The following is a 20,886-nucleotide window of genomic DNA, read 5'->3' on the forward strand; positions in this document are numbered from 1 at the left end:
TTTTAATGGAATGTTTTTTTAAATAATTTGATATTTTGACTCAGTTATTTTGTACGAAAATTTGTACAAGAAAATTCCATCCTCCTAACTTGATTTCATGTATTGGTTTGTACTTATGTTTCTTCATCCTATATTAAACAATATTATACAATAAATATTATTGAAGAAAAAAATACAAATTATTTCATACAATAAATAAACTAAATAAAAGATGCCGTCTCCTAAACAAAAGTAAATAGATAGATATTTGGTAAACTAAGGGGCTCACTTCAACGAGGGTATTAACAAAGTCTGCTCAAGAAACAACCTAATCATTTATAGATAGTTAAAATTTCGGCTGGGTCAGGTATTTATAGCGTACTTGTATTTTTGCGTAACCATTTATGTATTTTTTTAACGTTTAAAAAATATATATTTCTTTTAATTTATCTAAAATGCAGGTGAAAATTGTTTGTGCATATGCATATATATATTATGTTTAACATTTTATATCATTTTAATATTTATATGGAGATATAAATCTATTCACATCACGAGATAATAACTTTAAAGTATATCGTAGTACATAAACCATATATAAGAATAAATCAAAAGAAATAATTACACAACACTAAGAAATGACACATGGTATGTATATTGATTGATAACTAAATCAAAAGAAAACGTATTGCCACTCAAATAATAATAAAAAAACCATTATATTTACACTAAATACAAACAAATAATCATAAAAAAATTTAATTACAAGAGGACAAAACTATCATACAAAAGAACGAATATAAATTCATATCACACAAGGATTTAAAGTTCATGCAAAAAAATTAAGAAAACATTTCAAGCAGTTATGACGAGAAATTTTAAGAGCAAGAGGATTATTAGTCGATTTTACCTTTTAAAATCCAGCAACAGATATAATATAAGTGTGTCAATAATATGTGCAGGACGCTTCGCCCACAAAATGAAACAATAAAGTACAAGACTAAAATAATTAACAAATTTAGGCAATCAGCCTTTAACCGATATTATGTGAATAACTTACATCTCAGCGTTTTTGCATGCAAATACAAAAAATTACAAACGTATTGCCACTCAAATAATAATAAAAAAACCATTATATTTACACTAAATACAAACAAATAATCATAAAAAAATTTAATTACAAGAGGACAAAATTATCATACAAAAGAACGAATATAAATTCATATCACACAAGGATTTAAAGTTCATGCAAAAAAATTAAGAAAACATTTCAAGCAGTTATGACGAGAAATTTTAAGAGCAAGAGGATTATTAGTCGATTTTACCTTTTAAAATCCAGCAACAGATATAATATAAGTGTGTCAATAATATGTGCAGGACGCTTCGCCCACAAAATGAAACAATAAAGTACAAGACTAAAATAATTAACAAATTTAGGCAATCAGCCTTTAACCGATATTATGTGAATAACTTACATCTCAGCGTTTTTGCATGCAAATACAAAAAATTACAAACGTCGCATCACTCACTCACTGGCAGTAATAGTCGCAAAACTGCATCCCCCATACGAGGAAGTCCAATCTGAACCAAAGCTTCATTCCCAATCAATATACACTTCTGAATTCCTTGAGCGGCGGAAACAAAATTCAACGCCCGTCCCATCATTCAGACAGAGGAAAATAATGGGTTGGCCACTTAGGGTATGCACGTTTGAATAAATTCATACATACAGTATCACGCTGTTCAAGAACCCCGTTGAGAAGGCATTTCATTGTTCCTGCGAAACAATTGATCCAATGTCATTAAACTATCATAACCCAAATATATTACTGATCGATAACAAGCAGACTATGAAATGAAAATACAATCACCAACCGGAAACCTATAATGTACCAGAATATATAACTCTATCTTAGTTCAGTCAAATTACCCTTAATCAATCCTCAACACCTCCCAACCCGGGGTATGTAATTACAAACTAGATGTACATGAACATGAAACCGTATTCGACATTAAAAACCTTCACATCATAACTACTAGTACTCTGAAAAAATAGATGCGATTGCCTTTACAACAGCTGTGCTGATAGATTACTCTTTCAAAGATAAGAATGCTATCAATATTTATTACCACACAGGATAAATTCACGTTGGTCGCATATCATAACCCTGTCAAGGAATAAAGAGTTTTTCCGAAGAAAATAGCAGAAAGCAATTCAAAACATAGGGTCACACTACTATGAGAATCATGGAGTTCACAGGAACATCTTTGACCAGGTAACAAATAATCTGTATTCTCCCCATCAAATAATTAACAGTCAGAGTGCTAACAGTAAGATTGATGGTAAATGTTTCTAGCATAACCAACATACCATGGGTACCAACTGGTTCTTTAATTCGCCCACGGAGGCCACGTTTGGTATAAAGCTCAACAGGCTGCAATCACCAACAATATTAAAAAACTAATTAGGGAAACAATGGAGACCAATTTTGAGGGAGTACACCTCATTACTGTCCAACTAAAATTCAAAGAATCCGGATGCTGGGTTATTTTCACCTTAAACCATTTAACATCCTCTGGATTATAAAACATGTGTCTCACAGAAGCTTTGCGTTTCGACACTCTTTGGGGGTAACTGCACCACAAAATGTTTAAAATCTCAATAAGAAAACATGAACTCAATCATCAATTTTCGAAAAGATCATAATACAACCCTGAAATTTCTTAACTAGAATAAAAAATGCAAAGATGTAAACAAAAACAATAGAATCAATACAGGCAACATGCAAGGTTTCCATAAGGTGGGCCAAGACAACATATATATATATATATATATATATATATATATATATATATATATATATATATATATATATATATATATTTATCCATACCCTGTCAAAATAACTCGTTTAAGGATTATCCTATCTGGATCAACAGTTTTCAGTGAGCCAACAGCAGCCACTACAGGTGAAGCATTCTCTCCGGATATCTTAAGGATTATTGAAGGAAGAGGAGGAAAAGAAATTGGAGCATATATTGAAGCCACTGAAAAACGCCCAGCATGGAGAAACCTCTCCATCTTGTTCTTGTCAGTATTTATGAACTCACTAGAGAAAACTGGCCTGCAAAAAAGTCGCAATTCTCAATATTTTTTCACCCTGAAGAGATCTACTATATACCAAAAAATCCTTTAAATTGAAGACCATACCTGCCAACAAATTGCCTAAAGCCAACATGAAAAATTAACTCTTCCTTGGACTTGATGGGTGCATCATATGTTTCATGTTTCTTCACACTACACAGCACAAGTCACTTCAGTTCATGAAATCTTTTGAATGTTCAAAATCAACCACAGCTAGTAATAAGGCCATTTAAGCAAACAGACATTGAAAATAATAAAATAGTAAAATGATACAGTGCAAAAATACCTGAAATGAAGGACAGATACTTTGGACTCGTGTTTCAACAGGCCACATGTTGTAACTGGCATTCTCTTTGAAAGCAAACACAACTTTGAAGCAACAGCACTGGGCACATCCTTGATTTGCAGCCTAGCATATGAGCCAACTGGAATACAGTGCTTGCAATTTTCTTGATCCAATTCTAGAGCTTTTGCAAGAACATGTTTTTGTGTTCTTTTAAAATTATCAAATTCGAAAATTTTGGAATAATCTTGAGGTAGAGATTCCTGATAATATTAGAAATGTCAGATTGTTGTTTTGGGAGGTTAGAGATAATGACTTACTATACAGGACCTCCAAAGACACATACTTTAGGATCCCATGAAGAAGTCCTAAAAGACTTGAGCCCCCTATATTTTGCAAACCGCTTCCTAGCAGGAGCATCCAATGGTGTATCCACTTCATCTGGAAACTCTGGAAAAAGACAACAAATAAATGAAAAACAATACAGTTAGAAATAGTAGAATAAATCACTAATACCACCAAATTATCCATATTGTCATCTCTAGCAAACTTCTCAATGAAATACAATTCATAGGAACAATAAAATAGAAATTACACAACCTAATTTAGATAAACTTTAGATGCAGGCATACCAAAAATTCGAGTTGTCTTCAAAAGAAGCAAATATGACAATTGGTTTTCTTTAATCAGCGAATGTGACAATTGAATGCTAATAAGAATAGAAAACGAAAAGAAATGCACCTTCATCTGCTGCATGTGCTTCTTTAAGTTCCTTGAGTTCATCTTGTATTTTCTCTCTGGTTAAGTTATCCACTTCCTGTAATACAACGGGAAAAAATCATGCATTGATGATATAGATTAAAATCTATCAATATCAATGAGGGGAGGGGGACCACAGACTTCCAATTACAACCACATTTAACTAATGTGTTGTATACAAGCTCACCATCATCACTGAATCATTGTCAGTTTCTTCCTCAGAGTCTCCAAGTCTAAGAGAAACGTCATCACCATCAAATTCTGAATATTTATTTGTCTCTTTACCAGGTAATCCATCTTCCCCTTCATCCAACACCATACCGTCATCATTTTCATCATCAAAATCTGACTCGTCAGAATCAACTATCCATGCAGCCTAAAAAATTGAACATCAAAATAAAAGCCATATATATATCATTTCTTTTTTGAAACTGAATATTTTGTAAGCACCAAAAAAATATAAAATATAAAGAGAAACAATAAATACTCAGAAGAAAATTTGAGACCTGATACTCTGAAGTGCCATGGGGTAGACTCCTCTTCTTTATCTTCCTTTTCTTTTGATCTTCATCAGCCTTTGCCATTTCAGCCTCAGTCGGCCATGTCTAGTAACAAGGAAAGATGCCGTACCCATTCATTAAAAGGTGTTAAGTAAAGACTGAAGCATACAGAAGCTCAAGAAACAAATGAATAATGAAAGAGGTAGGATTTCATTATCTACCTGCTCTCCAGCAAGAGGATCAGGTATATTCTCAACAACTAAAGCTTCATGGTTAAGAGGATCAGGCACAAGAGAGCCAATGACCTGAAATATGATAGAGAAAAAATTGAAAGGCACGAAAATAAACGTAAATACAAATAAATAAATGGTAAAAGAATGCAAGAGTTTAAAGGGTTAAAAAAATTGGAAGATGACAATATACTAGGGCTTCCTAAAAAGCCCATGTTAAAATTTCAAATATTCAATTCAAAAGGGGAGGGATGTGCTTATTTTGAGATGGACCAACACTGTATATTTGAGTACTGAATATCAAAGGTAATCCCTATCGCATATTGGTTGTGGGACTGCCATATATCCTAGGGAAATAGACAGCAACATTATCAAAATTCAACATGCGCTTTTGATTTATATCTATCTCAAATATGGGAAAACAGTAGCTTAATGTATCAGTACAAACTAAACAACCAAACCTTTTGCCACTAGGAGAGATTCATGGTGATCACACGCTATTATGTTCTATTGTGAATTATTTCTACAGACAAAGCATTGACCTCTAAATCTACTTATCATATGAAACGTGTGTGAACTCCAATTCAATCACAATTATGTTGACATTTTTGACAATTATATTCCTTTATCAATTCCATGAATGCTCTGGTTTTGTATGGAAGACGCCGGGTAAAACTGCCAAAGTACATACCTCCGTATCATTCACTTCATCTGCATCCATTAGGTCTTGATTTTTCCTTGAATTCAAAGGACAAGGATCTTTTAATAGTTCAATTTTAGACAATTGGAAATCTCCTGCACCTGAAACATGAACCTGGCAAAAAATTGTAAGACAACTAAATACTGCAACTACAATAGAAAAACTGCAAACTTGACAGTTACCAGCTGATTGACTGAGAGACTACGAGAACGAAGGTAACCAGTGAGAAGCAAGGTGCATTTTTCTGAGTTGCCCTCGTATACTGCACCAACCTGTAATTTACAGTGGGTGGCAACCATGATTAATGTCAATAAATAGGTAAATCAATAGCATCAATCAACATCTAGATCAAATTACAGTAATGGCTCTAGAAAAAAAGTGACTGTAAATTTCTCACCAACTTATTGTCTAAAAAAAACAACATTCAGGTTTGTTTAATGCCACAGGATTACAAACATGATCAAACTACACCATTACACTCGGTATGCATTTGGCCTGGGTAAATGGTTACATTTTATTGAATGACAATCTTAGGAACGTAGTGTGGGGTTTTAAGGCCATAGCCTCTCCAACTACAACAGCTATATTTAATGGTGTAATTCTCCCAAGGTTGTGATCAGAAACAAACACAGAAGTTCTATCAGCATAAATTCAAACCTTTTGAGCCAAAAGGTATGAGCGTTGAGTTCTCCAATGAGGAACTTTAAGCCTTTGTTCTTTAAAGAGCCACAAGAACTGCATTATTAAAGAATGGAAAAGTGTAAGCTTAGACCATCATACTGGGAGTACATTTGATGGAAAAGGTACTATCAGCATTGTCAGCTAACAATGAGTGAAATAACCTTATGTAGGTCATCCTTTGTATCAGCCGGATAAAATTTACAATCCTCAGGAAATTCCGAGGAAAGACTAGATGTGCATGTCTTCTTCAGTTCATTCCTTTGTTTAAGATCAGAAGGTAAATCCTGAAAGCATCAAATGGAATTTCATCATAAATATCTAAAAATCAATTTGTCAGCGAAATGATAGGAACTTGTGAATTAGTCCCCGAGTTGAAAACAATAGGATCCATTATAACATACACGGATAAACACAGCAGTGCCCGGTAAACCAAGAGATCTAAATACAGAAAGGCATTGATTTCCAAATGAGTCAACGTAGTTGGAATCAGTTTCTTCACACAAAGACTTTGCCGAGGCCACAAAAACCATTAGATCAGCAACCTACAACATAAAGTGCCCAATGCTAATCAACATTTCAGCACCTTTTAAACTTAAAATAATGTAAAGCACATACAAACTATGATACCTTAGCCATTTCCATGCATGATAGTAGATCACCATGTGGTGCTTTCAATACCTGAAATGTAAAACATTTAGTCACTGTTATAAAATCCTTTTGCTTTGGCTTTAGACAGAAAGAATCATCAAATATCTATTCAATACATGCATAAATTTAAAATCTTGTGCTTATTTTCGAATTAACCAGGTACAGGTCTATATCCAACATACTACAATGAAAAAACGTTGATCTTCGTAAAAGAAAAAATGCGAGGTTTTCTATTTCTACCGTTAATTCAATCCATTTTGTATCAATATAAGTTTTCATTAAAATTCATCACTAAGTGCTTGCAAAGACACATGCCAAAGCAGCAGCAGTGTACTCCCATATAAGAACCACTGAAGCATATGAAAATAAGGACCACCAGATTATATTCGTCTTGTATTTCAGTTTTCGAAAGATTTGACACAAACATTCAAGATAACGGATAGTGGTAATTCAGCAGCTGCAAGAATGTTATGTGCTGCACCAGTGTAAACATATCGTTACTCTGTATAAACATCTGTAAACATATTCATTAAACATATTCATTAATTCTTGTCCTGTGCTCAGGAGAAAAAAATGCAGCATCTAATATACCGTTATTCTTGTTCTATATTCAGAAGATGCAACGGTTCCTGGCAGCACCACACACGTATCTTTAGATAATAATGACAAGAGATCATCAGCGAGTGATTCTAAATCCAAAGAAGCACAGAGGGCAAAGAGAACCTGCGAGGAACAAAAGATAAACAATCAGTATCCAAGAAACAAAAGTCCGATTCTGACCAATAAAAATAAAACGTGATTCACTCACTATGACTCGAGGAGGACTTCGCGACCCACTGAGTTCTCTTTTCTCTTTCAAGACCGCAGCCCTTTTCTGATCACGTATCTGTAAATTTCCTAATGAGATACTATGGAAACGACAACGCAACGCACAAGAAACAGTGGGAACAAAGAAACAGTGACAAATACCATTTTACTTCTCTGAATTCGAGCTGCACGAGCGCCTTTGCCAACATTGCGCTCTGCTTTTGAGATTGCATGTCTGTCTGAAAAATCCAACAGAAAAAAGCAAACAATAAGAAAGAGGCAAAAGAAATCAACGGCACGGCTATGAAATACCAACCCTTGTCAGAAGTTTTATGAAGATTGCGAGAAGACTTGGATGAGAAACGGGACTTGTGAGCCTTATTGACTTGAACTCTGGACCCTCCCATTGTGGTCGAACGCACCGGTAGCTTTCACCGCTGCGTCGTCTTGTCGATCCCAGTTGCAAGCAAAACCCTATTTCCTAAGCAAATAAGCCGCGGAGGGTTTAGCAAACAAAATATATGTAAGTGACATGAAATTACTTATATAAACCGGTTCGGACCATAAGCCCATTAGAGTCATACAGTTAAAACTATTTTCCCTATTTGATTGCTGATTAATTTTTAATAATTAATAACTATGAATCTGCTAATAATAATTACAACTATGATTTTTTATAGTATTTTTAAAAATTAATGTAAATTTTTATTTTCTAATGAGTTTTAAGTATTTTCACAAAAAAGTAAGTTCTCATACTAATGTTTGGTTTGAAAACTATTCATATTTAAAGTATTTTTATTTTGTTTTTCATAAATTCAAAACATAACATGTCAGTTAAATCATATTGATTGAATAGAAAAATTATTTTAAAAATATATATTTAATTTCATTTATTAATTTAAAGTTTAATTTTATAGTAATAATTCACATTTTTTTATTTATTTTTGAGAAGTAGATTTAACTGTAACTATTAATATACAAAAAAAAATACATTATTAATCAATAAAAAACACAATATTTATTTTAAAAAGGGTAATTGTAAAAAAAATAACTTTTTATCCACTCCTAATATAAACCTTTTTTATAGTATCACCAATCAATTATAACGATTAGACACTAAAAAGTAATATTAAAAATAAAATTTAAGATAATTGTTATTAAAAGTTATAAAATTATGTTGTTGATAACATAATCATTTACATTGTTATACTGATTTTTTTGTTATTATTATTTTGTATCGGATAAAAAGAATCTTAAACTTCTTTTACACTTTGATCGTTGTGATAAATTTGGGAGTGATAAATTTGGGAGTGATTAATTTGGGAGTGATTGATTGAATCAATTTAAAAAGATTTAAAGATAAATTTTTTTATTGTTATTTATTTGAGTAAATTTGAATTTAAAAGTATTTAAAAGTAAATTTTTATTGTCATTTAGATTTGTAGACGACAGAAAATTAAGAGTGAATTTGAGAAAAAATTATTTTTATTTGAGGACCTTACCTTATCTTTGACGTGTGTTTGGTTGATAAAAAAGAGTTAAAAAAGTTCCAATTTCTGTGCAATGCAACTTTGGTGATAAAGAAGCTTCGGCCTTGAGAGCAGCAACCTTCATGACAACATGTTGGTTTTCCCACCACAACTAACCAACCCATTCCCTTCCCTCCACGTCACCCACTTATCCACCCACCGCTACCACCACCACCACCATGCCCTCCCGCCGCCGCACTCCGCCGCGAACTCCATAACATTTTCCCCCCCGAAACCAGTAATCGTAGAAGAAGGCCCCGACGACGTCCTCTCCTTCCACAACCGCCGCTACGACTTCACTCCCCTCCTCCACTTCCTCTCCAACTCGGACCCCAACTCGGACTCCGACTCGGCACCTCCTACGTCCCTGGACTCAACCGAGTTCCAACTCGCCGAGTCCTACCGCGCCGTCCCTGCACCACTCTGGCACGCGCTCCTCAAATCCCTCTGCGCTTCCCCGTCCTCCATCAACCTCGCATACGGCGTCGTTTCATGGCTGCAGAAACACAACCTCTGCTTCTCCTACGAGCTCCTCTACTCCATCCTAATCAACGCCCTTGGCCGCACCGAAAAACTCTACGAAGCTTTCTTACTCTCCCAACGCCAAACTCTCACTCCCCTCACCTACAACGCCCTCATCGGCGCGTGCGCGCGAAACGGTGACATCGACAAGGCCCTCAACCTGATGTCCAAAATGCGGCGAGACGGTTACCAACCGGACTTCGTGAATTACAGCTCCATCATTCAGTACCTTACGCGCTCCAACCGCGTGGACTCTCCCTTTCTGCAGAAGCTCTACTCGGAGATTGAGAGCGACAAAATCGAAATGGACGGTCACCTGATGAACGACATCATTTTAGGGTTCTCGAAAGCGGGTGATCCAACACGGGCCTTGCGTTTTCTGGCCATGGCTCAGAGCAACGGATTGAACCCTAAACCCTCGACGCTTGCTGCTGTTATCTTGGCGCTTGGGAATTCGGGAAGGACGCAAGAGGCTGAAGCGTTGTTTGAGGAGATTAGAGAGAACGGGTTGGAACCAAGAACTAGAGCTTACAATGCTTTGCTTAAAGGTTACGTGAAAACGGGTTCCCTTAAGGATGCAGAGTTTGTGGTCTCTGAAATGGAGAAAGCTGGGGTTATGCCTGATGAGCAAACATATAGTTTGTTGGTTGACGCTTATGCACAAGCTGGGAGGTGGGAGAGTGCCAGGATTGTGTTGAAGGAGATGGAAGCCAGCAATGTGCAGCCCAATTCGTTTGTTTATAGTAGAATTTTGGCGGGTTATCGCGACAAAGGGCAGTGGCAGAAATCTTTTCAAGTTCTGAAGGATATGAAGAGCTGTGGTGTGAAGCCTGATAGGCATTTTTACAATGTGATGATTGATACGTTTGGGAAGTATAACTGTCTTGATCATGCAATGGCAACGTTTGAGAGGATGTTGTTGGAGGGGATTCAGCCGGATACCGTTACTTGGAACACGTTGATCGATTGTCATTGTAAGTCCGGGCGCCATGATAAGGCTGAGGAATTGTTCCAGGAAATGCAACGGAGGGGATTCTCGCCTTGCATAACTACTTATAATATTATGATTAACTGTATGGGAGAGCAGCAGAGGTGGGAGCAAGTGAGTGAGTTTTTGAGCAAGATGCAGTGTCAGGGATTGCTACCCAATTCAATAACTTATACAACTCTGGTTGATGTATATGGAAAGTCAGGGAGATTTAGTGATGCGATCGAGTGCTTGGAGGTTTTGAAATCCACGGGGTTCAAGCCTACTTCAGCCATGTATAATGCTCTAATCAATGCCTATGCACAAAAGGTATGTACCTTGTTCCTCGGAGTCTGTCTCATTGCAAGTAGTTCAATGCTTGCTAATCTAATCGTTGCTGGTCTGCAGTGTATGCGCCAATATGCTGATTGTGTTAGTTTATGAACTGATTTAAGTTTAACTGTCTGCACCTTACTAGCTTTGACATGAATATTATTCTTTCATTTGGCTAAATTTTCGTTGAGTGAAGTCTAAAACTTCATTTGTCTCATACCGGCTTGCTGTTTTGTATTGTGTCAAATAACTCAATTGAAACCATGAAACCTCAAATTTCTTTTGTACCTGGTAACTTTGCATTGATAGTTTTTTGTTTCTTTTTCGAAAAAAACTGATGTTAAATTGAGGTGCCGACAGTCATCAATTGTATTTTTTCTGTTCTGAAATTCAGTGGTTATTTATTCTTCTTCCATTGAAAAGCATAATGCACTAATGTGGGAAAAGAGAGCAGGCTGAAAGGGCACGTAAATATTTGGCTAAAATTTTGCAGGGTTTGTCTGAACTAGCAGTAAACTCATTCAGGTTGATGACAACTGAGGGTCTGACACCCAGTCTTTTAGCTCTCAATTCATTAATTAATGCATTCGGTGAAGATAGAAGGGATGCTGAAGCCTTTGCTGTCCTGCAATACATGAAAGAAAACGTATGCTTTTCTGTCATTTTTTTTTCTTCCATTATGTATGACTATACCCTTTTATATGGTATTTGACTTGTGTCTTTGGTCAAGTACTGATTTATTTGTTCATATTAACGGCAGAACATTGAACCTGATGTGGTTACTTATACCACTCTTATGAAAGCTCTGATTCGTTGTGAAAAGTTCCAAAAGGTACGTAATATTAGCATTATCACATAAGTTTGTTGTCCTTGTTCTTCAAAGGCAATTATCATAGATATTTTTTTGCACATAGTACGTTCCAAGTGTGTCATTTTACTGTAGTTCCCCTCTTCTGTGTTGGTTCGCAGACCCTATACTTGATGAATTAATAAATCGATGTAAATAACATGATTTCAACATATAAATTGACTTGGCTTTTGGTTGTTTTGCCATGTTTTTGGGAGATTAAGTTGCATTACGTTCCACATTATCCCTCCCTAACATTGATGATAATGTGATGGAGAAGAATAATAGCAACTTTGGAGAGAATATCGTAGCTCGTTTATTAGTTTATTTGTGACTTAATTCTCGCTCAAACTCTGCTGTATAATTTGGGTTTCAGGTTCCAGGCGTATATGAAGAAATGGTCACATCTGGCTGCGCTCCTGATAGAAAAGCTAGAGCAATGCTGCGGTCTGCACTTAGATATATGAAGCAGACACTGAAATCATAGTTAAATTATCAAGCACATTCTTTCATAAAGACAAAACAAAATCAAATTTCCTCACCTTGGTTATAATTCTTAAGGTTAGTGCAAGCTAACTAGCAGACTTGGCTTAAATTTGCATGACGCGGCGGGACTTCAATTTTGATTTTGAAATTAATAATTTCTTAGTAACTGCCTTGTGGATTTGGTGCTAAACCGTGAAATTGGTTGGCATTGTGTATAAAATTGGTCTGAAATTGGCTCGTATTAGTGCCTGAGTGGTGGTTGTATATGTTGATACATTTGAACAATGAGTCTGTTATATTTGTTTTGCTACGTTTACTTGGAAATCTCAAATTGTGATGAATATTTTAATCTTTCAGGTTAATGTAACAATAAAATCACGAGTTCTGTTCTAGACTAGCATTAGCTCTTCACAGCAGGTGTGATTGGGCAGTATCATTGTGAATATGTACGCTCCAATAGTGCCTGAAAGAAAAATGAAGTTCGGAAATCACGGGGTGGAGGAGCGCAAAGAAATTAATGGCTTAGGTAATGCTGTACGAATGTATATCAATCGTTGGGATTTATGTATCATACGTTGATGTAAGTAACAAGTTATATGTTAAAATGCATATTTTGTTTATAAATGTGAGTTCGTGAAATTTAAGATAAGAAAATGGGAAGAGTGAGTAGGTAGGTACGCATGTCATTAGCATTGCCATGATTACTTCAGAGGATTGACAGAATGTTTGTTTTATCGATTGTTCCACGTTGAATGTATTTTGTCTACTTTCCAAGACCGAACATGGAAAGGGAAAATTAGATTGTTTTTTCAAAAGCAACTAGTAAACAGAAAAATACTGACTCGTGCAATTTCTTCATGGGAATTTGGATGAATAAATACTATATATTTAATTTACGTGGCAATCGAATTTTACTCCTAGCATGTTTGGGTATACAATGCAAATTAAGTTTCCCACATTACTGAGAATAAAACTGTTAAACAAATATTTCCAATCGTTTACGCATTTGCGGTCTATTGCAACAGTTTACCAAATACACTACCCGTGTGTTTGTAACCCCATTCACGTTGAAAGTGAATTTCACTATTTAAGTTCTTTTCACATGAACTTTATCATCAAACTTATCATTTTTTTGTATATTTTAGTAATCTATTAAATTGATAATAGAATAGTTATTTGTTTAAAAAAAAAACTTGGAAACAAAACAAGTTGAATCTTTTTTTCAACTCTCTATAACGTCTCTTAGAAATTTTAAAAACAGGTAAAATATGTAAAAGTTGTAAAATTTAGATAAGAATTAAAAAAATAAATAAAACCTTGGATGATTGTAAAATGACATTAGTTAAGTAATAAAGTGTGCCATTGAGTCATAAGATAAAAGATTCACATTCAAGTAAAACGCACCCTTTTACATTCGTGTACAACAAAACTCATTAGTCCATGAGTTGGACGCATTAAAGAATTAGATTATACAGCCTGAAAGTAAAGGCTCGCATTACATAGTATTACAGACAACAATTTAACTTACAATTTTTTTTTCTCAAAATTGGATATACAATTTAACCTATGACCTAATTTTAGAGGGGAATAGAAGAAACCAATGGTCTACTACACTTGCTTTTTGAAATTCTAGAGCAGAACATGAACAACAATAACACTGAAGATAATAAAAATAACCTAAAATATGTTCTTATTTCTTGCATTCCAAGCTCAAGCACCTCCATCTTCTTTCCATATCTATTTCTTCTCTCCATCAAATACCCGTCTAGATATTCATCTATAGATACCAACTTTTCCAGTTTCAAAATAGGCGCTTTTTCACCAATCTGGAGCGGCACCAATTTGAAAATTGTAAAGAATGTCGCAGACCAGTCACTGAGAACTCTCTGAAAATGACAATATAAAATATTAGAATCATTACTGTCCCACTTTTTCGATAAAGGAACAGAAAACACTTCGAAGGAATAGAGTGATCATTGCTTTTAGACAAAGTAACATACATTGTAGGCAGCAGGGTCGGTGGGATTGAACATTTTGAAACAGTCTTTTGATGAAGCTGTTCCATCTCCATATATCTGCCAGTCAATACAATAAGACAATAAGGACAACGCCTAATCTCAAAGGTTAAACGTCCAACAGAAAAAAAAGGAAGAAGTTCGGCAGACAAACCTCAAAGGTGAAAGCCATGGGTACCCCTACAACGTCATACATGAAATCAGTTGCTGTCCCGTGTGCAAAATACCTGGATAATCAAGTTCAAAACTTTAAGGAAGGAATGTAGTAAAGATGACATTTGACGACCTCAACACCCGCAAGTACATATTGTGTACTTTGTAGTTTCGAAATTTATAATTTAAATTTTTAAAACTGCTATGGTCAATTTTCTCCTCTGTTCATAAAATACCCCAAAATGGGCATCACCTATGAACCAGGGACAGACGATAGAAGAAAATAGCTTCTACCACAAATCAACTATCCCTACAGAATCAATTCTGGACACAGCAGTACACTTTTTTTTCCAACAAAGATACTTAACAGAAGAAAACAGATACATAAAATACAAACAATTGACCTTCCAAAAATTTCCATTAATCCTAATCAAATTCAGATAAAAATCAACTGACCCGACTAAACCGCCTCCAGACCCAATCATGCAGCGCTCTTGGCAATGATGATGGTTTACTTCTTCAAGAAACGATTTCATCCGTTTCAATGGCAACCCATCTAGTGTTGTGTTTTTATGATCGTATGGCATAAAAAGAGCCTACAGATAGAGGGAAGGGAGGAAGAAAGATCGTGAAAAATGTCATATGAAGTGATATATGAAGGGCTCCTTAACGTGTAAACCAAACTACTAATAACTAGCGGAAAGAGATGTTGTTATGTGTGTGTCCGCATTTTTTAAATATTTGTTTTATAACATAAGTTAATGATGTTTGGTTATCATTACAAACTCAATCTTTTGGTAAATAATACATAGAATCTTTTATATTTTTTCTCTATTGGGAGTTTTAGTTGTTTGGTCAGTATCATATGTTATTTTGTTATAACAAACCTTGTTTTCATGTTTTAATTGTTCATTTTTACATAACAATCCTAAAAAGGCTTTTAATTGAAGCATCTTGATGGGCTGTCTATAATCAAGTTAGGCAAAAGAGAATATCAAGACTTTCCACCACAACTTTTGGCTGTATAAAAATATCACAAATATCCATGGATCCTTGATCTTAACCTTGATTCCTGTTTATGCTTCAAAAAATGAGAACTAGGTTTTCAAGAAAATAATTTGCTAAAGAAGAGGAATGGTACAAGAGTACTGGTGCACGTGATTCCCTAGATGAAGGATCAAATTTGAAGCTTGCATGGGGAGTGAGAAAAAAAAAACTAGAACACTCCAGTGGTAAAGGTTCCTCTCTTTACAAAGGCATGGGAGAGGACAATTGTACACTGTCTTCCCTTCGCATATGCAGAGAGACTTGTATTGTGAGTGAGACAATAAAAAATAAAGCTGGAACCACTATCTAGTCAAAGGGATTTCAGTTGTCCTTATAGACATGCTTTGTGCATCTAGAAAGCCACTTTTTCATGTTAGCTCAAATTGGTTAATTCTTGAAAAACTCAAGCATTAGAAAGATACGATTGTAATGAACATGAGGTTGAAAAAAAGCATAGTGGCGTGTAAGCTATAAGGCTATAAAGAAATTGATGCAAAACACCAATAGAATAGATCGGAGCACGTATGAATTATGGTCAACAGTTCAGTTATATAATTCAGGTTCTGAATTAAAAGCACATATACGGATAAGAAATCAAAGAGAACAATAATTTTGTTCTTAGAGACAGGAAAAATGAACTAAACTTACCTCCATTCCGGAGTGCACATTTACCCATAGATGTGGTTCAAAAGATATAGCAAGTTTCCGCATAATTTGACTTTCAGGCTCGCTGAATGGAGCAACTCCAGGATTCTCCTCATATGGATCATAATCCTATGGATTTGAGAATAATAAAAATGAAAAAAATGGACGCTTCAAAAGTATTAAACATTTGACACATTTCTGGAAAAGAAAAAGATCAGTGCATAGATTGGCAGGCAGACAACCACAAAGAGCCCCTCTTAGTGCCGCAGCATGCAATATCAATACTACAACCTATCTATCTACTAATGGAGACAAGAAAAGAACCATTAACAATATTGTATATAATGAACTAAGATATTGAAGACGCAAAATGAACCTTCTCCTTTTTGCCCCAATCTACACTCCAATTTCGATTGAGATCCACTCCCCTTCCTGCACGTTACATAGCATAAACTAAGGCTTTTTCAAAGCGAGTCAATTATTATACACAAGGTTATAAAGGAGAAAATACCATTTCTTCTCTCACAGAGATCTCCACCTTCAACGACTTTGCGGCCATTCGGGTTTTCCATTGGAACCACCTGAAAATAAATAGGTGTCAGCATTATATATATACTACATCTCTCCTTTTACACGAATACATATACATTCCCATCTGAATCTCTCTCATAAACTAGCTTCAAGATATAAATAAAGATATTGTAAATTTCCTAAAGAAGCACTGTTAAAAGTTTTTCTTGCATTTGTTTCAACTTTACAAAAAAGAATATAAGATATGATTAAAATCAAAAAGTACTTTGAATAACTTTTTATAAAAATAAACTTCTTTTAAAAAACAGATTTTATAATGTAAACAAACATGTTTTTGCTGATAAAAAAAATAATTGTAAACAAACATAAATGAACTTCTACTTCTTTGATCGGCAAATAACGGGTTCTAAGTGTAAAACTTCAAAATATGAATGGAAGATACCTAAAAAATTATAATGATTATGCCTAACAGAAAGTGAAATTTTGAAATGTAACGCAGTAAGCCTGGATAGTATAAAGTGTGAAACAACCGGGATACTTCATGAAGTGTTCAGAAACTTTACTAGCATACGATAATCAAAATCGAGTTCCAGATGGAATGATGGATTTCACAATTACCGTCCGAATACTTAAGGTAGAAATTTCGACTAACCTTTATGACAAGCTTGTCAAGTACGCTGTTTAAGGAAGCTTGGTCCATGCCGGGTAGAAGTTTTTCTTCACTTAAGATTGACAAAATCCTTAAAGCAAGTTCTGTGGTAATCAGCTCCCTTCCATGCTGCCCAAAACTCTGGAAGACAAGGAATCATCTGTCAAAAACACCAGAATAACCAATTTGAGATAACTATCCACTACATGCCAAATTATAGCTTTCTCCCATATGAACGTCCAGTCATAATTAAATCATTAGTATCATAATTTCCTCCCTTTTATTTAGGCTTTCAACGACTGAAGAAGAATCTAACGTCTTGCGTACAATTGTTTACAATATTAAAGTTTTATCATTAAGACAAATGAATGTAGAAAACTTACAAGTAAAATCCGAAGCTTTGACCTCTTATCTTTCTCTTCCTTTTCTTTGCCATAAGTAACCACGGTAATCTGAGCACCATAGCCTTTGTTTGCAGCTTTAAGGGTCTCCATCTATTTAGAAACATCAAATATAATAAATTATTCATCCTAGAGAACTGAGACACACGCAATAGGCACTCTAGATACACCATAAATGACCCACAGTGAGCTTATCCGGGTGACGGCGGACCAAAGCCCTGATCTCCCCCATCAAATTGCGACTGCAGAATCCCACAAAAGGGTTCAGCAAACAAATAAACAATTTCATAAAATCAAATGAGCTGGCCAAATAGCTTCAAAAGCATTGCTTCACCAGCAAACAGCAATTCATTAGCACAACAAGAGCATAATAATTGAGAAAGTAACTACATGTTCAGATTGACGCTAGATCATCTAAAATCACCTAAAAGTATCAGTTAACATGAATCAAACCAATATTCGCATGTTAGATTCCACTTTAAGGAATCAATTTTGAGTCTAAACTTGATTGAGTTGAAGTAACTTCAGGTAACTTTTGCTTTGGATCAAAAACCTTATATTGAATTTTTCTATTAATTTGCATTGAGAGTAATACACGATTTGCAAAATCAATTTTCTTCGGAACTAGTTCTGCTCGAATATAATTTGTCAATTCCTCACCAAACACTCAATAAGACAAGTGCAATAAGGAACGCTGCCAAACAAGGAAACTTCCAAACTGGAAAGCGTCCTTCAGATTCATTCAACAAAATGCTAACCTAATTTTAACGGTGAATAAAACGTGATCTACACTACGTAAAGAAAACAAGCAACAAAAAAAAAATATCAGATGGCGAATTCCAAATTCAATTACAAAATTAAAAACAGACTCGGTTCGAACATATGGATGCTGAAAAAAGTAGATCGGATGGTGGCATCGCGATGAGTTACCTGGAACGGTAGAGATCGTAGTTGATTGGCGTGACTGAATTTTGAGTGAGATTGTGAGATTGAGCGTTAGAGGCGTTCACAGAGAGAAGAAGATCTTGTAAAAAAACGAGGTAGCAGATGCTAATTGAGAGCAGAAGAAAAACTGAAAGAGCCATGGCAAGATCCAGAACAAGAAATTAAATTTCATTTCAGTTTTTTCATGGTAATGTATTGTTTGATTTGATATATATGTTATTAATTAATAATTAACTTATCATCTTTCTCTAGTGTGTGTCGCTGCCACCAAGGGATTACATTATTTCCACACTATAAAATTATCTTCTTTCTTCACTTTTTTCCATGTTCAACGGTCTCGATCGATCATTGTTGGTAGGTCACCTCACACATTCATTTATATATTTGTATTTTATAAGAATGGTGCCATTTGAACAGCAAAATGAATAATTTATGTATTATTGTGCCAAAGGAATGGGAAAATGTGAGAAAGATGTAGTGGAGTTACCCTAATAATGAGGATATATTTTAATAATTTGTATGACATTTTAACTTTAAAGATCATTTGTAGATTAAATAAATAAAAAACAATTATAAAAAATTAATTAACTTGGCAAAGAGAGATATAAAAAAACATTAGTTTTAATATAGAGTTTGTAAAGACTATGTCGTATTCTCATTAATAGTTTTGTAAACAAAACTATTAATTAATATATTTAGAAGAAGAAAGGTTACACAAGGAAACTCGTGTGATAAGGAAAAATACAAATATATAAATGTCACATTTATATTATAGGTATAAATCTTTATTAGTAGATGAAAGCATTTTAAAAGTTTGCTTTTAAAACAAAAGTTTTTCAAAATTATTCTTAAACTAAAGCATTTTAAGAGTTCTCTTCATATTATATTTAACAAAATATTTTAAATGTATTTATTGACTTTAATTTCAAATTTATTTTGATTTGATTGTTAGTTCAAATCACGCTATCTTTTACGAGGAAAATTATGTACAACTAAGACAGACGTACTGTTGTGGAAAATTCTAGGTATTTAATGTGATTGTATACCCAAAATCCAAAACTCAAAATTAAAATAATTGCTCATTATTTCACTTTCTTGACTCTTAATTATTTCTTATATATTTTAATTTATTTTTTTCAACTTCATCTCGAAATTAATCTTTTTATTTTGTCAATGCACAAAATATTTTTTTTTACAACTAAATTTTATCGTGAATAAAAAGATCTAACTAAATAAATTGTATTATTATTAAAATTGTAAAGATCAAATATGTTTTAATACGTGAAATATATTGTTTAACACGTGATAATGAAAACCATTGTTAGAGATAGTTATTTTAAGGTTAAAATACTAATTTATCAACATTTTTTTTGTCAAAATAGTTTTAATATATATATATATATATTAATAAAATTTTAATTTTTGTTAATTTAATAAAAAAATTAATGTTGTTTAAACAATTCATCGTATATGTCAGTTAGTGATTTTTAATTTTATTTTAATTAATTTTTTTAATTTAAAAATTATTCACACATCAGTTAATATAATATCATATTTACAATAATAATAGTGACATGTGTCGGTAGTAACTTTATTTGTCAATCTTATATGTCACCTCTTATATTTAGTTTAGACTCTATTTTTATTTGATTCAATTTCAATTATTTTTAAAATAGAAAAATTTAATTCTTTATAAATTAAAACCAAATCAAGACTCTAAGTTGAGGTGATATTTTAATTTATCACATCTTATTAGTGTCAAATTTCTTTTATATATTTTCTAAAAAAATATAAACAAAATACAACTATATCAAAATCATTCATATTTTTATTAAATATTTGTAATTTAATAGTTAGAATTAGTTTTAAATTAGAACGAAAATTTTAAAAATAAAAACTAATACCATTGGTTTAAAATTTTAAAAGATTAAAAATTACTAAACTATTTTATACTTGATGTAAATTTTAGTTTAAAAATAAACTAAATTATTTAATATTTTATGTGATTTTTAGATTAAAAATCATTTAATTAGTTTAACCTAAAAATCAATATAATATTTATATAAAATTAATTTTTATTAGAA

The 20,886-nt window shown here is 33.7% G+C and overlaps 3 protein-coding genes across 4 annotated transcripts; 1 reads left to right on the forward strand and 2 right to left on the reverse strand.

Moving 5' to 3' along the window:
• Positions 1-1,327: 1,327 nt before the first annotated feature.
• On the reverse strand, positions 1,328-8,253 carry LOC108341302 (uncharacterized). Its single transcript, XM_017578998.2, has 21 exons — positions 8,049-8,253; positions 7,895-7,971; positions 7,734-7,811; positions 7,517-7,648; positions 6,905-6,955; positions 6,679-6,819; positions 6,439-6,561; positions 6,254-6,331; positions 5,779-5,868; positions 5,588-5,710; positions 4,888-4,971; positions 4,673-4,771; positions 4,354-4,542; positions 4,149-4,224; positions 3,754-3,857; positions 3,411-3,670; positions 3,191-3,277; positions 2,874-3,104; positions 2,536-2,614; positions 2,351-2,414; positions 1,328-1,756 (listed from the first exon to the last, which is right to left on the reverse strand). Exons 1-21 carry the CDS (start codon positions 8,137-8,139, stop codon positions 1,641-1,643), a joined length of 2,373 nt encoding a protein of 790 aa, XP_017434487.1. The 5' UTR covers positions 8,140-8,253; the 3' UTR covers positions 1,328-1,640.
• A 1,023-nt stretch (positions 8,254-9,276) lies between these two features.
• Positions 9,277-13,040, forward strand: LOC108341303 (pentatricopeptide repeat-containing protein At5g42310, chloroplastic). Of its 2 annotated transcripts, XR_001833301.2 has the most exons (5): positions 9,277-11,080; positions 11,577-11,729; positions 11,844-11,915; positions 12,307-12,491; positions 12,774-13,040. XR_001833301.2 is itself a non-coding variant. In XM_017578999.2 (4 exons), exons 1-4 carry the CDS (start codon positions 9,353-9,355, stop codon positions 12,415-12,417), a joined length of 2,064 nt encoding a protein of 687 aa, XP_017434488.1. In that variant the 5' UTR covers positions 9,277-9,352; the 3' UTR covers positions 12,418-13,040. The 2 variants fall into 2 exon arrangements, 1 of the variants encoding a protein (XP_017434488.1); XM_017578999.2 differs by having other exon boundaries at positions 12,307-13,040.
• A 788-nt stretch (positions 13,041-13,828) lies between these two features.
• LOC108340968 (uncharacterized) lies at positions 13,829-19,094 on the reverse strand. Its single transcript, XM_017578556.2, has 11 exons — positions 18,788-19,094; positions 18,042-18,099; positions 17,840-17,950; positions 17,460-17,597; positions 16,788-16,857; positions 16,653-16,708; positions 16,280-16,405; positions 15,041-15,180; positions 14,586-14,658; positions 14,417-14,491; positions 13,829-14,302 (listed from the first exon to the last, which is right to left on the reverse strand). The coding sequence occupies exons 1-11, from the start codon at positions 18,940-18,942 to the stop codon at positions 13,994-13,996; spliced, it is 1,311 nt and encodes a 436-aa protein (XP_017434045.1). The 5' UTR covers positions 18,943-19,094; the 3' UTR covers positions 13,829-13,993.
• Positions 19,095-20,886: the final 1,792 nt, after the last annotated feature.

The sequence above is a fragment of the Vigna angularis genome, chromosome 4, assembly GCF_016808095.1.
Source record: "Vigna angularis cultivar LongXiaoDou No.4 chromosome 4, ASM1680809v1, whole genome shotgun sequence".
Classification (NCBI taxonomy): Eukaryota; Viridiplantae; Streptophyta; class Magnoliopsida; order Fabales; family Fabaceae; genus Vigna; species Vigna angularis.